This window comes from Equus asinus, chromosome 30, assembly GCF_041296235.1.
Source record: "Equus asinus isolate D_3611 breed Donkey chromosome 30, EquAss-T2T_v2, whole genome shotgun sequence".
Lineage (NCBI taxonomy): Eukaryota > Metazoa > Chordata > Mammalia > Perissodactyla > Equidae > Equus > Equus asinus.
In genome coordinates this window covers 4,917,419-4,945,204 of record NC_091819.1, presented here as the reverse complement: position 1 = coordinate 4,945,204, position 27,786 = coordinate 4,917,419, and the positions used below count along the sequence as shown (strand labels likewise).

General features: G+C 38.4%; 1 protein-coding gene across 1 annotated transcript in view; it reads left to right on the top strand.

Moving 5' to 3' along the window:
- Positions 1–27,786, top strand: part of CRB1 (crumbs cell polarity complex component 1) — a 199,063-nt gene that overhangs the window by 154,607 nt on the left and 16,670 nt on the right. Inside the window, exons 9-11 of the mRNA XM_014829037.3 lie at positions 3,335–4,241; positions 6,863–6,991; positions 10,325–10,451. Of these exons, the coding sequence (XP_014684523.3) occupies positions 3,335–4,241; positions 6,863–6,991; positions 10,325–10,451 (1,163 nt within the window). The remainder of the gene's footprint in view (positions 1–3,334; positions 4,242–6,862; positions 6,992–10,324; positions 10,452–27,786) is intronic.

Sequence of the window (27,786 nt, the reverse complement as noted above, 5' to 3'; positions counted from 1 at the left end):
GTGGAGAAGACAGAACGGTCAAAAGCAATAAAGTCAAGTGAAATTTTAATCCAGTCAAATAATACACTTGAAGGATAAACTTGAATTTTCTCCTGCTGTGGTTTCTAATCATTATCTCATTTTCCAGAATTAAGGATTGAGTTGTTTCTATAGATTATTCCTTTAGTAATATTTACTGAACACCTGCTGTGTGTCAGGAAATATTCTGGGCATAGGGATTTAGTGATAACCTAGACAGAGGAGGCCCCTAATCTCATAAAGTTCATGTTCCACTGCGGAAAGACAGACAAGGAACAAGTAGGCAGACAGACAGTATAATTTCACATAGTTATAAAATGCTATGAAGAAAATAAAGCTGAGTAATGAAATAGAGAGTGGATTCAGAGAGGAAGCTATTTTAACTTGGGCAGTCAGGGAAAGCTTCTCGGAGGAGGTGGCATTCGAGCACATATTATCTTGAGAAAGAGCCAGGTATGGGAAGATGTGGAGGAAGAATAGGTAACAGCAAGTGTAAAAGGTCTGTTTGGGGAACAGGCTTCCCGTCTTCAAGGAATAGCAAGAAGATTTTGTGACAGTAGCACGTGAATGAGAAAGACAGTGGTAGGAAATGGAACTGGGGAGCTAGTCGGGGGTCAGATCTCATAAACACTTGTAAGCCACGTCTAAGATTTAGGAATTCTTTCTAGATGTGATGGCAACCAGTGAGGTCTTGAGATAAGGGGTGGTTGATATATTGATCTGCAGAGCAAGAGAAGCAGGGACACTGAGAAATAATTAGAAAAGTCTATAAAAGAAGGGTTGGTGGTTGGGTGTGATGCCCCACAAGTGAGGGAGAGACAGTGTTTTAATGTCACTTTCTACCAAAAGGTGGAAGAAAGCAAGAATAGAGAATTGATGGCTAGATTGAGTGACATGAAGGTCATTGTGACCTTGACAAGAGTGGTTTCAGTGAAGTGACTGGAACGAAAGGTGGAGTGGCATGTATTAAAAAGAAAATGGGAGATGAGAAAGTGGAGACAATGAGAATTTAAAATTGTCTAGAGAAGTTTTGCTGGGAAAAGGAATAGAGAAATAAGAAAGCAAGGGGAAGGGGGGAGGTCAGAGTAGTGCTTTGGGGATTTGTGGGTGTGGTTTTTTTTAAGATTAGAGCAATTGCAGCATATTTGTACGCTGATGGGAAACAAAAATGGAAAGAAAATGATGTAGAACAGAAAGAAGTTAAACGTAGGAACAACGTCTAAAAAAGTGAAAACGAATGGGACCCAGTGCATGACTGGAGGGGTTGACACTGGATGGTGCGTTGTATCTCTTCTCGGCCTTTTGGCCAAGATCAAGTGGATGGTGTGTTGGAAAAACCTGGCTTTTCACCTGAAGAAGGAAAATCTAGTTCCCTCTCCTGTGTGTTTCTCTCTCACTTTTACACTGCCACCACACTCACAACACTTCTCACACCAGACGTGTGGGGGTTCCCCCACCAAGCAATCCTGTGACACCAGCTGGATGCTCTACAATTTAATTCAGTTTAATCAGTTCTGACACTGTCTACCTGGAGGTAACATCGGATCCCACAGGTTAGGGCTCAGTCCCACAAGACGGCTTCTACCCCATTTTAGATGCCGATTGTAAATCCAGGTTGTCACCTGTACTTCTGACTGATCAGCATTAAATCTGAGGTGTCCACGATCCTCTCCTCAAGTTTGATTAATTGCTAGAGAGGCACACAGACCTCAGGGAAACTCTTACTTACGTTGACCAGTTTATTGAAGGATATGATAAAGGATACAGATGAACAGCCATAGGGCAAGGGCTGGGAGGGTCCTGAGCACAGGAGCTTCGGTCCCCATGGAGTCGGGGTGTGTTGCCCTCCCAGTGTGGATGTGCTCGCCCACCTGGAAGCTCTTCAAACGCCATACTTTTGGGATTTTGATGAAGGGCTGAAAATTCCAAGCTTTTAATCATGGCTTGTTCTCTCTGGTGACAAGCCCTCATCCAGGATCCATTCGGGAGCCTGCCCGGAGTCACCTCAATGGAACAAAAGATGCTTGTGATGCTCTTATCACTCAGGAATTTACAAAGTTTATAGGAGCCCTGTGTCAGGAACCAGGGGCAGAGAGCAAATATATATATTTTCTATTATCTTAGAGACGAGAAGAAGGACAATGCGTCCATTGTAACAGAACGGAAAGCAGAGTGGACCCAGATACTGTTAGGTTTGCGGATTAGGCGGAAAGCTGAAGCAGTTCTTTTTTTTTTTTTTTTTTTATAATTTGAATTGAAAGCCTCAGCTTTCTTTTTTTTTTTTTTTTAAAGATTTTATTTTTTCCTTTTTCTCCCCAAAGCCCCCCGGTACATAGTTGTGTATTCTTCGTTGTGGGTTCTTCCAGTTGTGGCATGTGGGATGCTGCCTCAGCGTGGTCTGATGAGCATTGCCATGTCCGCGCCCAGGATTTGAACCAACGAAACACTGGGCCGCCTGCAGCGGAGAGCGCGAACTTAACCACTCAGCCACGGGGCCAACCCCAGCTGAAGCAGTTCTTAATCACTCCTATTTTCTTAAGAAAGCATCAAAGGAGATCGTAAGCTAAGAAAGGGTTAGATATTTTAAGAGATAGAGCAAGCTGTGAATGGTCTTGTAGACATGGAAAAACAATTCAATAGAAAAATGCAGTAAGATTGCCCAGAAGTGCTGCGGTCACGTACAATATGTGGGCATAAAGTAGAGCAATTGTTGTGGTTGTATAATTTTGCCCAGCCAGGTGAAGCTACCTGCGTTAAGGCACAGAACTGGTAGCTTGACACATAATTGGAGTTTGCCAGGTAGGTTAACCAGCCATTTGGGTAACTGCCTTCTGGTCAGCTTCATCAGAAGCCACACTCCACTGTTCGTCTACTGCATCACCATAGCTAGATTTGTGATTCCTTTGTGCTCAGTTTCTTTATGTATAAAATGGATAATGTGGTGGCAAATCTAAAATAAATATTGGCATGTATTAGGATTTCGATGGAAAAGAAATATATGGTTTGGGTTTTGGTATCAGGCCATCCAGGCTTGACATTCTGGCTTTATTATTTATTAGCCATATGACACAAGGAAATTACTTAAATTCTGTGAGTCTCGATTTCTTCTTCTATAAAATGGGGATGATAATAATAATAAATCTGGATTCAAGAATTCTGTATTAGAAATAATATAAAGGTGATTATCACAGTGCCTCACCTATATCAATCAATACACGATGGTAGCAAGGTGACGATCATTAATATTAGTAAAGATAATTAAGCAAACGTTACAGATTTCATAAAGTTGGTGATTGATATTGCCTTGTCTCTTTAGGTACTGCAAATGCTGTTTTTAATGGACAAAGCAGTGAGATATTATTCAGAAGCAATGGGAATATTACCAGAGAACTCACCAATATCACATTTGGCTTCAGAACAAGGGATGCGAGCGGGATCATATTGCATGCAGAGAAGGAGCCTGAATTCCTTAGTATTAGCATTCGAGATTCCAGATTATTATTTCAATTGCAAAGTGGCAACAGTTTTTATATGCTGAGTCTGACAAGTGTGCAGTCAATGAACGATGGTATATGGCACCAAGTGACTCTTTCCATGACAGACCCACTGGCCCAGGCCTCCAGGTGGCAAATGGAAGTGGACAACCAAACACCTTTTGTGACCAGTGCAGTTGCTACTGGAAGCCTCAACTTTCTGAAGGATAATACAGACATTTATGTGGGTCACCGAGCTAGTGACAATATGCAGGGCCTGCAAGGGTGTCTAAGTACAATAGAAATCGGTGGCATTTATCTCTCTTACTTTGAAAATGTCCGTGGTTTCATTAAGAAACCTCAGCAAGAGCAGTTTCTGAAAACCTCTGTAAATTCAGTGGTTACTGGCTGTTTGCAGTTAAATGCCTGCAACTCCAACCCTTGCTTACAGGGAGGAGATTGTGAAGACATCTATAGCTCTTACCACTGTTCCTGTCCCTTGGGATGGTCAGGGACACAGTGTGAGCTCAACATCGATGAATGCTTTTCAAACCCCTGTATCCATGGCAACTGCTCAGACAGACTTGCAGCCTATCACTGCAAGTGTGAGCCTGGATACACCGGTGTGAACTGTGAAGCGTTTATAGACAACTGCCGGAGTCACCAGTGTGCAAATGGGGCCACCTGCATCAGTGACGCCAATGGCTATTCTTGCCGCTGCTCTGGAAATTTCACAGGAAAATTTTGCAGGTGAGCACGACATTCATATAAAACTTGGTCTTTGGAGCTACGCTCTACATTTCCTTGTCAAGTTGGAAAGCTCTCCCCTCAGGTATGCATGTATGGGCTGCACTGAACAGGGGTCACGTTGGGCACTTCCATCACAACTTGGTCATGTAAAGACAGGATCTCACCTGCTGGGATGTTGTACAAGGAAGAATGGTAGTGCTTTGGCCAAACTTGGAGCAAAATATTTTCTCAGTCATCTTTGTTAGAATATGTCTCGTGAACTACACCCCAGAGTCTGACGGCCTCAAGGCCTCAAGAAACAAATACTTTCACAATAAATACGAAAGCTGAATTTTAGTATCATTGGAGGGAGCATGACTCTCACCCCTAAAACAGCACCCTGGGTTATTTCAGGCAGGTAAATCTTGTAAAATCATGAAAAGATTATGTTAAAGTGTAATTTCAAAAAGGTGATATCATGACTCTCAGACAAATGTAAATGAACATGTTTTGATGATTTTATTTGTCATTAATTAATGAGGGCAACCAGTAAGATGTAAAAACTAGTTCAAAGGACAATCTAATTATTATATTTATAATTATACATATTTATATATATATAAATATATATATAAATAGGGATGAGGAAATGAATTTACCAATAAATGTAAAACTGTTTAACGTCCTAGAGGGCAACGAAATTAGTATCTGAAGCCATCTTTTCTGCAGTGTGATAATCAATTGCATCACTACAGATAAATTCATTTGCATTTCCATGAGTAAGGTCCATTTGTATTAATATCATTTTCTACAACTTACAGAGTTGTAAAATAGCTTAGTAAAGAAAATCTAACGCATACACATCACAAAATCAGATCATATTAAAGGGTCCTTAATATAACACCCAGCATTCCATTGAAAGAATACCCAGTGATCTATTTTGCCCATTTCAAAGTATTTCACAACTTTTTCTAAAACTACAAAAGCAGTATTTTAGTTCTAGTAATGACTTCCATTTCATGTTATATAAGCAGAAACAAGAATGAATATTTTCCTACTAAGTCACATTTTTTTCAACATTTCCACGTAAGCAGAATTCATTATTGCTTTTGTAACTTATACTTGTTTTAAATTCACTAAACAATTTAGTCATTATGGGGAGGTGAGAGGGTTATTATTAACAAGCAATATATTCCAGGACTTTGGCAAGAACACCTGGAGTGGGCTGGTGGCCTGTAGACATTACAGTAATTCAGAGGTGGGACCGCAATTGGATGAATCTCCTAGCAGACACAACATGAGGCCGAACCTCTAAGAAGATGTATCTCCACAACATTTATTGTTGTTCAGAGCCTATGAAGGCAAAGCACAGTGTTATGTGCTAAGTGTTGACATTCCAGTAAGATGTTGCTTCTCATGGGTTAGCCGACTTATTTGCCAATATGTAAACTGCCTGTTTAAAAGTGAAAGACATTCAGGATCAAAATTAATAATACTGCCATGGTGACTTTGGATAAGTCAAATAAACGTATATGCCCTAGTAATTAGTTCTTCAGTATTTTTTTTCTGCCTAATTCATCAAAGTCAAGTTCTCAAAGATTAAAGTTCTCAAAAGTCCCTTCTAATGAGATTCAAAAATTGTTTGTTAAATGTAAGATGTATACAAAGCTTCATATTTGCATTGCTAATTGACCTCTTTCAAAGCTGGTTGACATTTTTGGCTCTTTTGAAAAGTCCTTATGATTTTTTCTTTTTAAAGTGGAATTGATTAGCTCTTATGGGAAGAGACACACTTACCATCATTACTATCATATAGGCTGCTTTCTCCATATTAGCTGCAGCATACACAACAGGACAAAATTACATCCATCTTTTATTTCCTGAATATTAATTATATACCAGACACCATGCACATGCACAGGGTGTCAAAGTACCTGAATAGCACCTTTAAAATCTTTTTAATCAGTCTATTCATACCACTGGATTTTGTCTTGCAATAAAGTCCTGCTTAGCTTCTAACAATTCATTCACGCTTTTCTAAGCATTCCTTAATATATACAGGTTTGTTGTTAGACATTCTGAATTCACATGTAGTTACCACTGAGTGCTATACACAAAGCTCCTGGACAGCATTTGGTTTGCATTCTGCTAAGCTATGAATTATTAGATAGGGAGCAACAACTGTCGGCAGGGCAGCTGGAGTTCAGTTCTGAAAGCCAACGGAGAAGTCACAGGAGTTCTTGGGCACCGGAGCGCTGTCCTTTCTTTCCCGGCCTTTACAGAGATGCAATTTTCCTATGGCCTGTGTTGATTTATTGGCAAAGCAGCAGCAAATCTAGTTATCGCAAGTTTCTTTCCAACGCTAAATTTACTGCCACTCTGTGGCATAGATCTTATCTCACCAATGGAAACTGGGTAGAAATGGAAGATGTATAGGCTTACTTGTTACAGCGCCCTCCAGCAGGAGCTGTTTACTGAGAAAGTGACTCTTGTCTAAGGCAGCACAATTAAGCATTTATAGCTCAGCCAGCCTGAGTATTTAATTAGTTTGGCATTGACTACATATACGAACCTTTCCAAAAAGTTTTCTTGAATGAGATGAACAAGATGAACAGCTGTGGCTGTTTCTTTTCTCTCTCCAGACACAGCAGATTACCCGCAACAGTCTGTGGGAATGAGCAGACAAACCTCACTTGCTACAATGGAGGCAGCTGCACAGAGTTCCCGGGTGGATTCAAATGTGTGTGCCGGCCAGGTTTCACTGGGGAACGGTGAGTCACGTTAGAACTCTATAGAAGAAAATGGTGAGCTGAAGAACAGTGGGATCATTCAAAGTTTCTTTCTCTGCTAATTTTTCATCTCAGTTCCCATAGGAAAATCTAGGCTGAAATAGAGGTCCAGCCAGAGTCAAACAATGAAAAAGAAGAAAAATTATGGTTTAGGTCAAAGTGAAGAAAGCTTTATTAGCCAAGACTGCAAATAAGGAAATATGTCTTTGAAAAATGTAAAATGTGAAATTTTTTTCTCATAAGTACTTCTGGATTCATCTTTCTTTCCCACTAACTGTAGCACATGTTGCAAATGTGGTCCCTGTTGAACTAAAATAGAATAAACCTAAAAGATTGCTTTATAGAATTACCTAGACCCCTAAAAGTATACACACCTCATCCATGTGAGTCTGCCCTTCCCAAAGAGACCCTTCAACCCTTCTTCGCCTGGTGCAGGATTGTTGACGTGGAGTTGGTCAACGGCTTCAGATGGTCTGTGATGTGCTGATAACACAGGCATTTGACTGGCTGAAGATGAGGTCAAGGGTAAAAAGGTCTTACACTCCCTAGCTTTTATCAGATTCTCGAAAGGAATCAATGTCCCCAAAATGATGAAAAACCAGGGCTCTACGGGATAAATGTATTAGAGAAGCAGATAATAGTCAAGGACCTGTTGAGCACTATGCCAGGCCCCTTACAAATATTATCTCTAATTGTTAGTATTTCCATTTTGCATTTGTGTAAACTGAGGCTGAGAGGTTAGGTGACAAGTGGCAATCCAAATGTATGCTGCAGTAGGCTGAGGTGTCTTCCAAGCCTCTGCGCATCTATGCAGATGCGCAGATGTGCTGGAATAAATGTATGAATAAGTCTTTGCTTGCAACAATTAAAAGAAAATAATAAAAGTGCTCCTCCATCTCATGGACCATGCAGGGTAAGACATTGATCTCTGATCAAACTGCTATGTTAAACGAATTACGTAAGTTAAAGTCCAACACTTTTGGAAAAGAGATTTTGACTGAATTAATTTTTCCCGAAAGGGTAGTTAATAAAATAATGGGTATATTTGTGGTCCATGACAACTACAGCTGGGATTAATTTGAATTTTCTCTTTTTCAGCTGGCTCTCTTGGCATCGCACAGATGCAGCTCCTGTGCCATTTTTACAAAACAGCAGGCAATCTAGGACACACCTGCATTTCACCCTCCAACATTCAGTGACCAGTCTAGTTCAAGCTTTTACAGCCTGCTCTCAGTGGCTGGCACTAAGGGGCACAGCCAGGCCAAGCATATATGTGCACGGAAGGATAGAGCCTTGAGTCATCTCTGCTTTTCGTTGCACCAATTTTTATCATGCAATATATTATTTAACACAGAGACCATTCAGTTGTCCTCCAACTCTATACATCTTCAAAATATTGCAAATATTTCCTTGTCCTAAATTTTGCACAACTCTTTATCTGGATTTAAATTCTGATTACTTCCTGCCTCAGTGTCACAGTTAAATGCTTAATGTCACATTAATGCTTAATGACACATGCATAGAACTCGTCTAAAGTCTTGGATTATTTTTCTCTGTTACTCACACATTGTCTCTATTTACAACAAACATTTCCCTTTTCTCCAACATTTATTTGCTAAAAAAGTATATATATCTGGCATGTAAGTTCAAATTATTGATTTGAAATGTGGTAAGAAAAGGAAGCACAAAGTTCTCTTTCCTCTCCCAGGATCTTTTCACCTGGATAAACTCCTCTGCTGCAAATGGATGTCTGAAATAGCGAACACGTGTTCCATAGATTCTGTACTTTCAAAGTCCTCACCCATCATTAGTTAATTCACTGCATGGTAACGGAATTATTTATTTTGATTTTCCCTCTATTAATTAACCTCTAATGAAAGCTCCAATAATGTTTATAATGAATGTGTATGTGTTGTACACTATTTAGGCCAAAAGAGAAACAGATAAGAAATTGAGACAGAATAGCCAGAGGGAGACTAGAAAATACCAGGCAATCTCCCAAGGCCAAGGGGCACGTGACTTCCATGACATTCAAAGAGACTGAAAAGCTGTCCTTTAACAAATTGCCTTCTCTTCTGTCTAGTTAAACCTCCAACTTTGGAGTGTCATCCTGGCAGGTTGTAGATGATGGATGGTGCGAACGCTCTGGCCCACCCAGGACAGAGAGTGCTTGGCAGGCTTCTGAGGGTTGTCAAGTTTGGCTCAGCTCTAATCAGAGAAGTCTTCCAGCCCAGAAGCCTAAGCCAAAAAAGGAGAACAAAATGTTTCAGCTATGCTTGGTATCCAACGGGATAAGGAACTGTTTTTCTGGGAAGAAATCCTTTTTTCTTTTATATCTTGTGTTGGCGCTGCCCCATCCACCACCTCATCCCCTTTCATTTTGAGCCTGGTGGTCAATGATCTATGCAAGTTTTAGCTTTGGGGAGGTGGGGAATAAAAAATTCTTTACATTAGACTTCGGCATTGTAAACTGCTCCTTAGAAATTCTTGAAGCTAGGATTTTATGTGAATTTCCCAAAGCAGAAGAGATGCCATAGTTACTGCTCTGTCCTAGGGCCTAGCAGAGGGTTCACACATGGTGAGTGCTAAATAAATATTCAATGGATGACTGAATGAATGATGGGAGAACTAATCAGTGGATATACAGAAAAACAAGTTGTTGGTGGAAAATTAGGTGAAAAACGACAGTTTCCTCCTAGAGAAGAGAAAAAGTTCAATTTACCTTAGAACTGATATCACTTGTCTTGGAAAAATTGGCCTTTGAAAGTCATTCCATCTGAATATTCACAAATTATGCTTAGCTATGAAACAGATTTATTGGCAAGTGAAATCTTTTAATTATCTACTCTTGCTTTTTGTTAAACAGATGCCTCAGAATCCCAACAGCATGAGGGTGAGTCCGCCCTGTAGACTCCAGGCTGGCAAAATACAGCCTTGCTCTCGTGGGTCCTGGGTGCCCCCAGTAAAATGAACTTCCACAAGGTGGCAAAGCCATTAACGCTCTTGCGGGAGAAGCTGGTTTCTTCATGGCCCTGTTTTCTCCTGGTTTCTAAATATTTGCACCCATTTTCTCATTCTAATTAACTGTGTTTATGTGCATGTGTATGTGTACAAATTATTTCCATTAAAACCAAAATTAGTTAAAGGAATTCTGAGGACCACCTCCCTCATTGTCAAGTATATGTGAAGTGTGTGGGGATTGGTAAATTAGACTGTACTGTTCGAAGTAGAGAAGGCAAATTTTTTCTTCCCGCATTTCACAGTCAATTTGTTCAACGGGGACCTCGGTCTCTGCTGTTTCTGTTTGTTTGTAAGGTGTGAAAAGGACATTGATGAGTGCGCCTCTGATCCGTGCTTCAACGGAGGCCTCTGCCAGGACCTTCTCAACAGATTCCAGTGCCTCTGTGATGTGGCCTTTGCCGGCGAACGCTGCGAGATAGACGTAAGCGGCCTCTCCTTCTATGTGTCTCTCCTGCTCTGGCAGAATCTCTTCCAGCTTCTTTCCTACCTCATTCTGCGCATGAATGACGAGCCAGTTGTTGAGTGGGGTGAGCAGGATGATTATTAATATACACTGGAACAGCCCCACACTTAAAAGCCATTGACTTTCGAGAGAGGCCTTGACTCATTTTAGTTCTCTAAAAAAGAAAATAAAAACCATCTTCAAAATTAAATTCAAGACTATGTTAAGCATATCACAAGCACTTTATGAGCATATCAAATATTTACCTAGTCTAGCTTTACATGTAAAAATATCCTTCTTAATATAACCAGAAACACCTTACCGTTGAGTGTACTTGGTACAAATAGGTTGTCATTCTCAGAGCGTCCGTATTTGAATGACCACTGAGAAAGAAACCATTTTCTCCTCCACTTCATTTTTGTCTGTACTTTGTAAGTTTCCCTCCTACATCCTGATCCTACATCCTTTAACATTCTTTCCTTTCAATCTATTGCTCATGCTGTGACAATTTGAAAATTACTGATTAAACTGTTTTTATGTCCATCTATGTTTTTATGCATAGCTATTCAAATGAAGTGTTGCCAGGTCTCTGGTAAGTTAAAAAAGATATAAAGAGAAAGCAGGGAATTACACAAAGTCCCTAAACATGTGGAAAGGAAACTTTCTGATATAATTGGTATCATTGCTCAAATTTTGCCTCACCAGTATAATTTATGATTCCTTGAAAACTTCTCTCCTCCAACAAAAAAACGGATAAACCCTTTCTCCATTTCTTTTTCCTGCTACACTTTCTACTCAAATAGAATAACTTTTTGTTAATTGCTTATCAGTTTATGAGCTTGTTGACATTTCTATCAAATAGACTAATTTGAACTGCTCTTTGATTTAAATATTAAATGCATATTTAATAAAAAAGAAGTACTATTGTATCTGCCTACACCAAAAAATATATATTATAAAACTTGAATTTCTTGGAGGCATACTTTTCTAAAATTTGCAAATAAACTTATTATCTTGAAGTATCTTTCCAAAATATCATAAAAGCATAGTACCTGTCATAATCAAGATATATTTGGCATTATGATTTTTCTATATCTAAAATGATGTGTTCATAAGTAAATTAATTAATAAGATATGCAAAAATTTATTTATTCTTGCTTAACTTTAGTAGAGTATATAAAATAGTAATTAGGAAAAACGCTATTTGATAATATTTTTAATTGTTTTCACTGGCATGTTAGCATTTATGCTAAATGTCTTGGCATGGACGTACTCTTCCAAAGGAGGCATTATTTGTGTTCATTTAAAGGGAAAATAGTTTGATCCTGTGAATTAATTGAGAAAGCAACTACAATAACATAGCCTGCCCGATGTCATTTTGTAAATGTGTCCATGTCTTTAGGAGCTGCCCTGGTTTGAACATGTGAGGGTAATTTATCCACTGGGTGATATCCAACACTCATTTAGTTTCAATTGTTTTAAGAAAGTTGTTTGTGGAAATGACCAAGGTAAACCTAAATATGCCATTCAAAACGAAAGAACAAAATAGTATACTATAAGAAAAAGGAAATATATTCAATTTTATTTTTCAATAGTAATAGAAGATTTTATGCAACAAATTCACATCCTGTGGAATACTGGCAGTCATTTCAAACTGGAAGCAACTAATTTTGAAGTCTTTCCTTTATGTGCATCCATTTCCCTTGCATCCTGGCAGCATGTGCCACACTGGGATCTCAGATGATCTGTTCCAAAGTTAGATTCTGTGACAAGAGACTCAAGGAAAACCTTCCCATCGATAGTTGCATTCCAAAATATTTGACTTAAGCCTAAAATAGATGATAGCCCAAAACCATAAGTACAGTTTTTACATTTACTCCCTTTTGGACACATCTGTAATTATATACTTACAGGCTACACCAAAAGTAGTATGTTGCCTTCCAAATATATTTAAGAATCGCTCACAGTCTCTTTCTCTGTACAATTCTGGTGCCTCTGCTGTCACTGTAATTGTCAATTGCTTTTCTGTTTTCCAAATGTCTTGTCATGAGATATCTGACTTCAAACAAAAAATTCTGTCCCTTTTCTCTTTATTCATCTGTATTTTCGATTGCATTGTGTGTGACTATGGCTTTTCCACTTGCACAGAAAAATAAAAACTTTGTTTCTGTTTCTTTACTTCTCATCTTCTGATAACTGCCTTTGTTTGCCTTGACTGTGTCTTGCATGAAGAGACGTCCACAAACCAGGCACACACACACACACACACACACACACACCGCCCCCTTATAATGAACACAGAGACGCAAGCGATGGTCTTCCTGAATTGTGATCTCTTGCCCCAGTTGTGTCACTGTAGGCAAACACCTGTGTGGTCAAAGTCAGGGCTGCATGTACTTCCCCTCTCTGGCAAGTATTCCTCTTAGTCCACATCTGGAATTAACTCCATCCCTGACTGTTCTTACTTTCAGTTCGCATGGTCCCTGCCCAAGCTAGCCATAGTTCAACCTGGCTCCAAGGAGGGGCCATCCCACCTAAATGACATAAATTCACACAAATGCCTCTAGACCAAGCTTCTGAAATATAAGCTGTATTTAGTTGAATAAAAAAATAATTTCATTTTGCTCATTTTTAAGATTTAACATTTGAACAAAACAAGGCTATGTCTCTGTTTTGGGCCATGCCTCCTCCCCCTTTGTGTGTGGGTATGGAGAGTAGCTTTCATCACTTTCCTTTTTGGAGGATAGAGAGGTGGGGAAAATAGGGAGGTTTGAAGAAATCAGTGTTTTGGCAGCATGACGAAACAATTAAACTCAGTAACAATATTGAGAACCTACTCTTTGCCAAGGACTGTGAAAGCCATTTTTAAATACACAATTTTTTAAATATAAGGGCAGCCAAAATCTCTCACCTTCCAAATCCTTCAGTAAGTTGTGTTTAAAGATCCTTTTGCTATTTCTGGGTTTTAAAATGGAAGTTATTTTTTACAGAAGTTATTGAGGTTTAATTTTGCAGAATTAAAATGGAGCCTTTTCTGGAAATGGTGATGCATAAAATTTGAGGTTAGTGATTTACGTAGGAAACCAGTGAAGAAAAGAAATCTATGTTTTTCAACCACCAAAATTATTACCAATGTGGACTATTTCACTTGTCTAGGTTATTTTTTTGATTTATTCAACCAATACTTAATGAATACCTACTGTGTGCCATGCCCTGGACTGGGTACTGAGAATACAGCTACAAATTAGGTACAATGCTTGCCCACAACAAGCTGAAGGTCTCGTAGGGAATGTACCAGGTAAAGAGACAGAGAAAGACAGTTCCTGGGTCAGTGTTAGGATGGAACTAAGCGCCAGCTGTAAAGGGGCACATAAGAGGGGCATTTTGTCCAATCTTAAAGGTGGATGCAGAAGGTCAAAGAAAGTCTCAAAGCCTAAGCTGAGATTCAAAGGTAAACAAGTATTAGGCTGCGGCTGGAGGGATGGAAGAGTAGAGGGTGTCGGAGGCAGAAGGAGCTGCAGAGGTTGTGCGGTACAGCCAGAGCGGGAAGAGGGTTCGGAGCACAGTCAGACTGAGGTTGTAGAAGTAACACAAGTGAGTCCTTGTAAGCCAAGTCCGTGACCTTGGCTTTTCATCCCAGAGCAACGGGAAGGCTTTGAAGGGGTTCAAACAGAAAAGTGACCTGACCACACTCACACTTTAGAAACATCACCTGGGCTTCTATGTAGAGGATGGACTAAAAGAAACGCAAGGCTGGACCCAGAAAGACCCACTGAGGAGGCTGTTGCCGTAATACAGACAAAAGGAAAGGACATTCTGCACCACCTTAAATGGTCAAAGGGGGATTAGAGAAGAGGCTGGATTAACAAAACTTGAGGCAGGAAAACCTCGTGATTGTTCGGAACAGGTGTAGGTCTGAGGGGAAAAAACGTTAAATTTGGTGAATAGTATTTTTAAATTATTTGTTTATTGAATAAACGAATAAATGTAAGGTTCAGTGGGATAGCCAAGTACAGTTATTAATCACTGTGAATCTTCCGGTCTGAAGTTCAAGAGACGCAGCTGAGCTGTGTGCATAAATTTGGGAGTCATATTATAGACCTGTTGACCTTTTGCATTCCACTCTTCATATCTGTAACCCATTTGTATTTTTTCTTTTATTTTTCCTGATTTATTGAGATATAATTGGCCTAGAACGTGTGTGAGTTTAAGGTGTGCAACGTGTTGACCTGATGCACTTACACACTGCAACTGATTACCACCATGGCGTTAGCTAACATTTCCACCCCGTCACATAATCGCCATTTCTTTTTTGGTGGTGACAACTTTTAAGATCTACTTTGCTGGCAACTTTCAAGTATACACTATTATTACAGTAATGATTATTGCAATAATCCAGTATTGTCAACTGTAGACCCCATGCTGTACATTAGATTCCTGGAACTTACTCATCTTATAACTGAAAGTTTATGCGCTTGGACAACATCCCTCCATTTTCTTCACCCCTCAGTCTCTAGTAACCACCATTCTACTCTCTATTTCTGTTTCGTTGCGTGTTTTTGGATTTTACATATGAATGAGATCATATAGTATTTTTCTTGCTCTGTCTGACTTGTTTCCACTTAGCATAATGCCCTCAAGATCCACCCATGTTGTTGCAAATGGCAGAATTGTTTTTTCTCATAGGTGAATAATATTCTACTGTAATATATATATTACTGTATATATACGTTTTATATATATATATATCACATTTTTTTATCCATTCATCCATCAAGGGATACTTAGGTTGTTTCCATGTCTTGGCTATTGCGAATAATGCTGCAATAAACATGAGAGTACATATACATCTTTGAGATTCTGTTTTCAATTCCTTTATATATATATCCAGAAATGGAGTTGCTGGATTGTATAGTAGTTCTATTTTTAATTTCTTGAGGGACTTCCACACAGTTTTCCATTGTGGCTGTACCAGTTTACCTTCCCACCAACAGTGCACAGGGTTCCCTTTTCTCCACATCCTCACCAACGCTTGTTATTTCTTGCCTTTTTGATAAAAGCCGTTCTAAGAGGTGTGAAGTAGCATCTCATTGTGGTTTTGATTTACATTTCTCTAATAATTAGTGATGTTGAATATCTTTTTATGTACCTGTTGGCCATTGTATGTATTCTTTGGAAAAATGTCTATTCAGTTCCTCTGCCCATTTTTTAATCAAATTCTTTGGGGTTTTTTGCTATTGAGTGCTGTGAGCTCTTTATATATTTTGGATATTAGCTCTTTATCAGATATATGATTTGCGAATATTTTCTCCCATTCTATAGATTGCCTTTTCATGATGTTGATGGTTTCCTTTGCTGTACAGAAGCTTTTTGGTTTGATTTAGTCCCACTTGTTTATTTTTGCCTTTGTTGTCTTTGCTTTTGATGTCAAATCCAAAATATCATCACCAAGACCAATGTCAAGGAGATATGCCTTATGTTTTCTTTTAGGAGTTTTAGAGTTTCAGGTCTTACATTAAAATCTTTAATCCATTTTGAGTTGATTTTTGTGTATGGTGTAAGATAGGAGTCCAGTTTTATTCCTTTGCACAGGGCTGTCCAGTTTTCCAAACACCATTTATTGAAAAGACTATCCTTATTTTTGGCACCTTTGTCATAAATTAATAGGCTTATGTGGGCGAATTTATTTCTGGACTCTCGATTCTGTTCCATTGGTCTAAGCATCAGTTTTCATGCCAAAATCATGCTGTTTTGATGACTATAACTTTGCAATAGAGTTTGAAATCAGGAAGTATGCTGCCTCCAGCTTTGCTCTTCCCTCTCAAGGTTGCTTTGGCTATTTGGAGTGTTTCGTGATTCTATATAAATTTTAGGACTGTTTGGTCTCATTTTTCTGTTTCTTTGTGTAGTAATTTTGGGTTATGCTCTGGGCCTTGTAAACTGTATATCGTAGAGACCATGGGTTCTTTTCTATTCCTCCAAAAGACATTGATTATTTTGTTTTAGTGGGTAGCTAATTAGCTAAACCAAACCCTCAACTCCGTAGCAGTGCCTGCCGTGATGGGCCACAGTTGAAATCTCTGGTCAGTTCTTTTTCCTCTAGCTGCACTGCTGCAGACTTTGAGACTCTGCCTCTGTGGCTCTCCTTTCCAGAATTTCCACTTTACTTTCCAGCTGCTGTGGTGGACCCTACCTCTTTTCTCTGGCTCTTCAAGCTAGGAAGATTGCAAATTTCTCTCTAAGTTTTAATCATTCAAAACGGTGTCTATTGGGCCCTGTGCCCAGGAAAAAAGCTTTAAAAAATGAAAATCGCCCTGTGCCTTCCACTCTTCTAAGTTTCAATTCCCCTACAGTTTTTGCCTACTTTTGGTCACTCACCAGGGGCCTCACATTGTTGTTTTTGCTATGTTATCTAAAGTTTATTGCTGTTATCTGCTGAAGGGTTGGCCTAATAGAAACTGCAGTGTTATTACCAGAAATAGCAACTATAATTTCAATCAGGTCATCTTAGATTGCATTAACATAAGTACTTGGTCCTAGAATGAGGGATGTTGTTTCCCTTCTGACTTCTGCACTGACCAGGTCACTTAGGAAGAACAGATTTTACTTCCGGGCACCCCATTCAAAGGAAAACATTGATGACTCCCCGGGTCTAGACAAAGGCATTTTACAAACAGTTTAAGGATAAGGCAATGTTTGCTCTAGAAAGAGAAGACTGGAGGGAAGCGTGAAAGTGCCTTCAGATGTTTGAATGGCTGTTATGAAAATGAAAAAGTAGACTTGCTCTATGTTAATACAGAGAGCAGAAACGAAACAAAGGAGTAGAATTTACAGGAAAAAGATTTCAAGTCAGCCTAAGAGAAAGCAATTTAACATTAGAACTATTTAATAATGTAATGCATCAACTTGCACTAAAGTGATCTCCCATCCCCGGAAGCATTCAAATAGAATCTAAGTGATTACATGTCATAAATATTCCAGAAAATATTTGTCTCTGATTGAGAGAGACGCATGTTCCTGACCATTTTTAAGCATCTATGATTAGCTGATTAAGCACAACTAATGCACTTTGTATATGTAAAATTTCTCAAGATAATTGTCTATATTACTCAAGATAGCAGAATTAGAGGCTAGGTTTAGGAATGACATTTGCATTTTTTAGTTGAGGAAAGTGTGGTACAGAGGGTTAAATAAGGGACCAAGTTTACTTTGGAGAAAGCAAGGATTGGAGAGGATACTTCTGGGTGCTTTCGATCATTAACACATTGGAGCATGTTACAGTGAAGAAATTTTTGAGAATGAGAAACTTCCCTAAGAATGTGTTTTTAGATACAATAATTCATTATGCTGCTTCCTTTGAAACTGAAAACCTAACACCATCAACCCTGTCCCATTTACCATCTGAAAGGCATCTTTATCATCCAGAGCAAGGATGGGCTGGGTCTAGATGCTTGCCACATGCATGCACAAGCTTTTCTGAGCAAACCTTGAGGTCTGCATTGCTCCACACTAAATCTTTCCAGGCAAGATCTGCAATAGAATCAAGGCAATAGCCAGAAAAAAATAGAGCATTTGGGAAAGTTGATTTAAGTAGTGCTTTTTTTTTCATCTTATGGTAAAAAATGATGGTAGAAAAATATTCCATTATAAATTGTCGGGTGTCCTCTATAGGAAGATTAAGTTAATTCTTTTTCAGCCATTACACTGAGGCACAGGACACTGAAATGTTAGACTGAACCATAATGAAGTTGCATGTGTTTGACATTTTGGATCTACAAAAATGGCAACTTTAAATTTAACCTATTGCACAAGAAGTACCTGATATACGCCAAGATACTTCTCCTAAATTTTGGATTATTAATGCAGAACAGAGAGTGAAAGAGTTAAAAAGGATCTCATAAATCATATAATACAACTTATTTATATAAAAGATGAAGAATCTAAAGTTCCTAGAGGGTATGCCTTACTTAATATCTGTTCAAGTCCTTCCCCAGTTTTTAATTGGGTTATTAGTCTTTTACTATTGAGTTGTAGGAGTTCCTTATATATTCTGGATATTAAGACCTTATTAGATATACGGTTTGCAAATTTTTCTCCCATTCCATAGGATGCCTTTTCACAGTGTTGATTGTTTCCCTTGCTGTGCAGAAGTTTTTAAGTTTGACATAGTTCTATTAGTCTATTTTTGCTTCTGTTGCTTGTGCTTTTGATGTCATAGCCATGAAATCATTGCCAAGACCAATGTCATAAAGCTTCTTCCTTTTGTTTTCTTCTAGTAGTTTTATAGTTTCAAGTCTTCTGTTCAGGTTCTTTAGTCCATTTTGAGTTGATATTTGGGTATGGTGTAAGATAGGGTCCAATTTCATTCTTTTGCTTGTAGGTATCCAGCTTTCCCAACACCATTTGTTGAAGAAACCATCCTTCTCCGTTGTGCATTCTTGGCACCCTTCTTGAAGATCAGTTGAGTGTATATTCCTGGGTTTATTTCTGGGCTCTCCACTCCATTTCATTAGTATATAAGTCTGTCTTTCTTCCAGTACCATACTGTTTTGATTATTGTAGCTCTGTCATATATTTTGAAATGAGAAAGTTTAAGGCATTCATCTTTGTTCTTTCTCAGGATTCTTTTGGCTACTTGGGGTCCTTTGAGATTCTGCATGAATTTTAGCATTGTTTTTTTATTTCTGAAAAAAATGCCCTTGGGATTTTGATAGGAATTATACTGAATCTGTAGATATCTATCTGTAGATAGTTTTTAGTGTACAATAATTTCACTTCCTTGGTTAAGTTTATTCCTAAATATTTTATTCTTTTTGATGCTTTCATAAATGGGATTATTTTCAGAATTTCCTTTTCCTATTGTTCATTGTTAGTGTGTAGAAATTCAGTTGATTTTTGTTTGTTGATTTTGTATCCTCCAACTTTGCTGAATTTGTTTATTAGTTGTGCAAGTTTTTCGTGGAGTCTGCAGGGTTTTCCACATATAAGATGTCATCTACGAACAGACAAATTTTACTTCTTTCCACTTTGGATGGATTTTTATATCTTTTTCTTGCATAATTGCTCTAGCTAGGACTTCCATTGTTATGTTGAATAGAAGTGGTAAGAGTAGGCATCTTTGCCTTTTTCCGGATTTTACAGGGAAAGCTTTCAGTTTTTCACCATTGAATATGATGTTACCTGTGGGCTTTTCATATATGGCCTTTGTTATGTTGAGGTAATTTCCTTCTATTCCTAGTTTCTTGAGTGTTTTTTTTTTTATCATGAAATGGTATTGAACATTGTCAAATGCTTTTTTTGCACCAACTGGGGTGATCACGTGATTTTTATCCTTCATTCTGTTTATGTGGTGTATTACATTGATTAATTTTCATATGTTGAGCCATCCTTGCATCCCAGGGATAAATCCCATTTGATCATGGTATATAATCCTTTTAATATGTTGTTGAATTTGGTTTTCTAGTATTTTGTTGAGATTTTTGCATCTATGTTCAGGAAGGATATTGGCCTGTAGTTTTCTTGCTGTGTCTTTGTCTGGCTTTGGTACCAGGGTAACATTGACCTTATAAAATGAGTTTGGATATGTTCCCTCCTCCTCAATTATTTTGAAAATTTTGAGAAGGATTAAAGTTAATTCCTCTTTAAATGTTTAGTAGAATTTACCAATGACACCATCTAGTCGTGGGCTTTTCTTTGCTAGGAGGTTAAAAGTTATCACATTTTCTACTACCAAAATAATTGCTGTGAAAAGGTAGAAAAGGAATCAGTGACACTATTGAATTTGAGAATAAATGATATGCACATCTATACTAGCACTGCTTTCGATTTAATAGAGGCTCTCGTATTTATAAGTCCCGTTCTTTTCCCCTCATAATAACTCTGAGAGGCATTATTATCTTTATTTTAAAGATGAATAAATAGAGACTTAACAGGGTTCCCTGAATTGTTCAAGGCCAAATGTCCAGGAAGCATCAGAGCTAGAATTCATCCAAGTCTTCAATTTCCAAATCTAATGCTAAAGAAAGATTTGAGATCTATTAGTTAGGACCTAGGGAAAGGATCTTGGGGTAATTAGCAGCAGTTGTCTTGTTATTGTGGTCCAAACTGGCCAAAATAAAATGTTAGTTGTCATCAAGAATGGTTTGGAAAACCAAACAGGAACTCCTCTCCAATTCGACCCTAAATCTTTGGTGCCTAAGGCTGGCTGCCACACCTCTAGAAGCAGGTGACCAAGCAGAGACGATATAGAGGAGAGTAACTAGAAACACAGAAGACAGGGGATTTGAGGAGTCAGCAGACGTGTCTAATAAAAAAGTTACTCTTTATCCTGGTTAAATAAAGAGTCTAAATATGCATGTAAAGTAATGGATGGCCTGGTTGATGGAACCTGTTCGGAAAGTCTCAGAATTCCAGCACGGGAAGCATTCACTGAGCCATAGTAAGTCTAGCAAATGATAGCAAATTCTCCTTGATGCTAATAAACTTAAAGAACTCATTAAACTAAGAGAGTAAAGCAAAAAAATAAACTCATTGGGAACTTGGAGTCATTTGTGAATGACAGAGTCATAAATGGTTTCTGAGAGGGTTAGAGTTGTGCTTAATCATAAAGGCTGATGGCAAGGATGATGTCAGCTGGCCCACATCCTCGGGCTTCTATTAACAGAGCACTGGCCACCAGCGCAGGAGTCTTCCTCTGTAAGGCAAACTCTTTGTGCTCTCAATTTGGCCTTCAGGAAAGTGTCACCCAGAATGACATTCTCTTCAAATTACAATTTTCAAAAGCACTGTCACTTATCACTGAGTTTCCACTAATTAGCACTGAGGAAGGAGTAAATCATAGCTCTAACATCAGATACGGTTCTTACATGTTATTTTGATGTATTTCAATCACTGAAATCAGGTCTGATTCAGTTCACTAATCTGTTTTCCTTTCATCTTTTCACACATTATTAAGATTTCTGCTTCACCAAGTATAATTAATGCTCTTCATTTCTTAATGCGAGGTCATCACCAACAGCTTCACAGAAATCATGTAGCACAGACTTTCACCCTCAGAACACATTTCCTCGTGTGTCCAAAATAGAACAGAAACAGTTGATAGAGAGTGGAGATCCTGGATTGTAGGCGTGACTGAACTGGTTGATGTTAAGCCACAGACAACTTGGAAAATAACCAGGTTGAAGTTGCCACTGAGATGACTAGCTAGCCAAATCAAATAGCTTTTCAGTTAGCTGTCAAATTAATCTCGTCATCTTTTAACACCTCCCTGAAATGATCATTGCATTGCTACAATATTGGACTTTGTGAAAACTGGTTTTTAAAATAATGTATTTATCCATTCATCCACCATTTATCGAAGGTCTGTCATAGGCAAGGCTCTGAGCCAAGCATGGTGAGCAACTAAAGTATCCACAAAGGACATGCTCCTGCTCTCAAAGAGCTGACGTAAGAGAACCAGGTGGCTTCCGTGTATAGCTCCACCCACATAGTTCTCCAATTTTGTAAATCATGATGATATCTAAAATATGCCCATAATGACGTATGATGGTTAGGGCCAGGATGACCATATTATTTATTGTTTGACAAGTACTTTGAGAGAGAAAGGGAAAACTATTAATAATTATGCCGGGACAACAGCCTAAGCTGATGTTATTCTGGGCAAACTGAGGTAAAGCCTAGCGATTACCCTCTGGAGAACACACTGTGTCTCACCTGATACAGCTCCATTCTCTTCCCAATGTAGTTGAAGTCTATCGCAGATCATTTCAGAAATGAGGTCTACATGTTACAAACCAATGAACCGACAGAATGACTCAAAGCAAACAATGACGTTGGTTGTACATTGCTAGTTATCATTTTCTTGAATTATTTCCCTTGTTTTTTACTCAAGAAGAACTTTTAGCATCAGTTCCATCTATTAGAAATAGAATTGTGATCAACCAAACTGAAAACTGCTAGTATACAATAGAATATCATGCTGTTCTCCAATTTAACATGACATGAATTTAATTTCTTCTAATTTTTAATTTTCAAGAATGGAGTGTATAGGTTCCTTCGTAATATAGAATTTCTTCTTGAATGACTATAAATTGCCTGTAAGAAATGAGGCCACATCTCACTGAATCCATTGCTGATCTTTTTTGTGAGAGCAAATAGAATGACGTGTGGAAAACTGGGTACACACTAGGGAATTTAATATTTGGACAAATTTAAATATCAAAACCACTGACTGGAAATTGGTAATTGTTTTAATATTATTTCTACTTAAAATTTTCCTGACTCATAATATATATTTATGGGTTATATGTGTATTCTTTTCATAAGCTTTATAAAAATAAAAAGAATTCTTTCTTTCTAAAAGGGCATAAACCACGGCTATTATCTTTTTCTCACAAATGTAATTACCGAATCACAGATTGTTTCATGCAAACTATAGAAATTTATTGGAGACTAATTAATTGTCTGCACAAAGGAAACAACATAGTAAATATAACTCATCCCAGAACAGTTGGGCTATTTGCAGTGAAATATATTTCATTGTTTAGAAAGCATATTCATGATTGTTTCATTGTCTACTTGAATTCACTTTCATTTAGTTCCACATATGGCCCTGAATACCTATTACTTCCACCCATTTCCCCTAATATTTCATAGATAATCCTACGCTGATAGCAAGACTATGTTACAAAGGAAAACTGAAGTTCCAGTATGTCTATTATTCAAAGTGACAAAGTACATATTAATGCCTGATAAATGTCTGAAATCACTCTAGTTGATGCCTAAAACTCAGGAAAAAATTACATTTAAAACTAATATGTTCCTTGGAATTTTTCAATAGCCAGCATCGTGTCATATATATAGTAAGTAATAAATATTAAATAATTTACTAATATAATGAATGAAGTGGTTTTAAGTTCAACATGGCAGTTTCTAACTTTGAGAATCGTGTGTTTGCACTTGTATGTGCATGTGTCTAACCTGCCCCATAGTGACTGAAATTGAGATGAAAATGATAATACAAATTAAGTACAAAAAGTTGGCCCATTTTCCCTACCAAATTAACAGAATGAAAAGGGCAAGGCTTGGTCATTAGTGAGCACTTTGATAATGATAGTGTTAACCTTAAGGATAAGTGAGCTACACTCTCCATTAGGGAAACATTTCCATCCAAGAATCAAATGCACAGAAACCCTGTTATTCATGTTCAAGTGGAATTTGATAAATTGGCTCTGTCCTAAACCAATCCCAGAGGTTGCTTAGATCCACCAAGACATAGGCTGTCTCTCACAGCCTATGTCTTGGTCCACAATCACGTGGACACCCGAGGACACTCTCTAAGCAGTCCTCTTAGCTTTTAGAAAAGCATTACATTATATCAGATTGGGCAGGGCCTCTCAAAATCTTAGTGATTGTGAAAAGGAGTGTAACTTCACTTCTCTTCAAAGATAAGTATGGTTGAATTGTTAAAAATCCATGTCCTTTAAATCCACCTCCTCTAAAACCAATAAGAACTGACCACTGTCGCAACTTAGAAAAAAGACATTTTAAAGGATATGTTGCTCATTGCTCTTTGAGCCTTAAATCCTCATTTCATTCTTCTTTCCCAGTCAAATATATATACACAAGTCCTCAAAACTTGCCGATGAAAACTTCCTTGCTCCTCTCCCCTACCCAATCATCCTTAGGAGTATCTCCTTGGTTCCCACACCATGCTAAATAGACCTCTCATAACATTTCATGATGACAATGCTAATGATGGTTAATATTGTGGAGTGCATACTCCGAGCTAAGCACTATGCTAAGGTCACTACACACGTTCTCTTATTTATTATTCACAAAAGTCCCAAGACTTAGGTAATATTATTTTCCCATTTTACGGATGAAAACATAAAGTCAGAGAGAGGTTAAGTGCCTTTTCCAAGGACAGCCAGTTCAGAGTTTGCATTGCAAGCATGCAGACTCAGAGTGTGTGCACCTCTTACCAATGAGCGATATTGCATCAGCCTTTATGTGTCACCTGGTCCTCCATCCTGTGAGCTACAGGAAAGTAGAGGAAACGTCTTTTTTGACTTTGTAACTTCAGCGCTTGGCATTCGTGCCTGACAGAGTCGGTGCTTCCGTCTTCACTGGAGGAATAAATGACTAGATGAATGAATGCCATGCTGTGTGCCAGAGAAGGAAATTATAAGGTTTCCAGAGGTGGGGAGGGCAGAAAAAGTTTCACCCAGAAGATATTTGACCCAGTTCTTAAAGAAGGAGCGAGAATTTTCTTAGCAAAACAAAAGCATATTTTCCTCTGACATGTTTTGTTTTGTTTTGTTTGTTACCAAAGTGTTAATTAAATTGTTTTCTACTGAAGAAATTAATTCACAAATAAAGTTGTGTGCCTGTTAGCAAAGAGAGCCCAGAATGCCCAAGTTCTTATTCATAGTCTAAGTGCCACATTTTGTTTATAATCCTCTGTTGCCTTGGTTGGTTATTAGTCCTTCCTTGTATAACTGCATTTTGATATTTGTGAGGGTTTAATAAGGAAAACCTGGGAGAAAACCATCAGAGCCATAGACTTCCATAGGGATCATTGAACAAGGCTTAGAAATGCAAGAGAAGGAAGGAAACATTGCACTGGCCCAAAAAGATAATAAACATCAGACAGACTGTTGATGAAGTCCCGCACAATGAGAGAGGAAAATATGCTGAGGAGAAGTAGGTGGTGCCAGAAGAAAAGGAAGAGCCAGGAAAGAGCGAGAAGCATTCATAAGGGGGAAAAGCCCTATGGCAGCCGCAGGAGCTCAGAGACATGGATGGAAATTTCTGTATTTGCCCCAAGAGCACCACTCATAAGACCAAAGCTTATCATTTTTCACAAAACTGGTTGTCAGAAAAGCCTTACAAAGAAGTTTGTAGATGTTCTCCCCTTTCCAAACTCACCTGATCCTGGAGTAATTGTGCCGTCCGCTCCTGCCTCCTTGCTGCCCATCCGTCCTCCCTGGGAGACACCTTGGTCTTCAGTAACTGCTCCGGTGGGACAAGCTGACATTCGGGCCTCTCAGCAGGAAACCCAGTGTTCTGCCCTTTCATAGGTCCCACGACAGTGCAGAGCTATCCTCTACACCGAAAAGAATGAGCTTATCTTCCCAAAGTGACCATTCCATCCACACACTGGTTTCTACAACGCGTCTGACAATAGGGAGGACATAAGGAGTGAGGAAAGAGCAGGGAGTCTGTGAAATATAACATATAATCTCTACTATAATAATTTCAAGAAAACTACAGTCTTGTTTTAGAGGGAAAAAAAGGAAACTACAAGATATATTGAAAACAATTAACCCCTAATTTATGTTACTGAGTAAAAGCACAGTCTGAGTTCACAGAAGTTTGGTAGCTATGAGCTATTGCGAGAGGGGACATTTTCATGGCGGATGTGGGAATCAAGCTAGGTCATGAAATATGAGACAGATTAGAGGACAGAAAATGGGAGAGCATTCAAGAGAGAAAAAAGGTCATAAGTCAAGATGTGAGAGGGGGTGAAAGTGTGGATGACATCAAGTACAGAGAGCTGATGACTGGAACAGGCAAAGAATGCTGGGAAATAATGGGATATAAAATTGGATAGATTACAGGTAGGGCTAGATTACAGTGTAAATTGCCTACACTTCTGTTAAAATCTAGCCAGAGAAGGAAGAGTGGTTCCATAATTCTGTGATTTAGGGCTGTGCCATGTTTTCCTCTAAACGAATTCCTATAGGTTGTTACTAAGTGTGAGCTGCCATTTACTTTCTGAGTAGAAGAGACCTTATACCAAAAACAGTAGCATCTTTCTTTAATGATGGTTTTATTTGATTAATGAAAACTCCACAACTGATGTTTTTAGACTTATTCTTTCCTATTGGAGCCCAAACCAATACAAGCTTCTCCTTGTTCCAGAAATTCTTCTTTTCAATATTGGCGTACAGGCAGGACGTTTTTGTTAAGCAGATTGTGGGTGAAAGAGTTTAACTGGCTTATTAAAGGTACATATTCTTTAACCCAGTTTTTGATTTCTGCTAATTACGAGTTTTCTTAGGCATGATTTTATTACTAAGTCTTGCTCTAAGCACTTTTTTTTTTTACTTCATTTGAATCTTTCTAACGTTCTTATTCATTAATTGAGGATTTTCAGGCCTCTGACGCTCTCCCCTTTTTTCTCAAAGGACCAAAGACGTGTTTTGGTCTGAGGAGGTTTGAGTATAATCAGATTAAGTCTCCCTTGACTGAAAATTGAGCAAATTCCCTGGATCCACATGGCTAACAAAGAGCCTTTGGGGCAGTAGACTGATCCTGTTATGGTTCATCATCTTAAAATACATAAAATTAAGAAATATATTTGCTCACTTTAATAAATGTCTCCATTGTACAGATCAATGTAAATTGTACCCCATATCGAGCAGTGGTTTGAACATTTTGTGGTTAGTGCAACCTATCTTCAGAGCTAAAGAAACCAGAAGGTTCTGAGAGTGGACCATTAACTGCCTGAAGGGAGTTAGCAGCTGGTGCACAAGACTCCCATTGGCTCAGGCCTCAGATGACCAGGGTTCTCATGGTGCCTTCTCTGATAGCTAATTATATCCACCTAATGATCAAATGCCCCAACATTCTGTCCCTCACTTAATCCTAACCAAATAGTACTGCTATTTCCACTTTACAGATGAGAAAACTAAGGCCCAACCTAGTTAAAGTGACTTCCTCAGAGTCATGCCGTTCATCTAACCTCAAATCCTTGTTTTCTTCTCCAATTCGCAATCTGGGGTTTCCGTTTCCTAATTTGTAAAATGCAACACTTGGAGATTCCTTTTAAGCAGACTGAAAATTTTAGAAATGTTAACACTTCTTAATTGTAAAATGAGGGTTTAAAATAGGTACCATTCCAAATACTTTACAAAAACACAAGTTTTTCACAAGACAAACTATAGCCGGGGAACTCTGTGGAATTTTTTGAAGAACAGCTCCATGGAGCAAAGGAAGAAGGTAAACGGGAAAGAAAGTTTAAAATCTGCTCTGTGGACACAATGGGGTCTGGTATCTATTTATTTTTACCGTTAAGTCCTGTGAATGCTAAAGATATTCACAGCTGGCAGTATGTAAATTATCCTAATTTGCATCTTCTTTTGGTTAAAGGTTGTGTATGTTTGGGCTGTTATAACTCCATTGCCACTTAATTACCAATATATATGCTCTTGAATTATAGAAACCAATATAAGCAACCCGAGTTAAAAATTTATTTGCAGAACCCTAAGTGAGGACTTTGAGCTTCACATTCACCCTGTAGGGTGAGCTG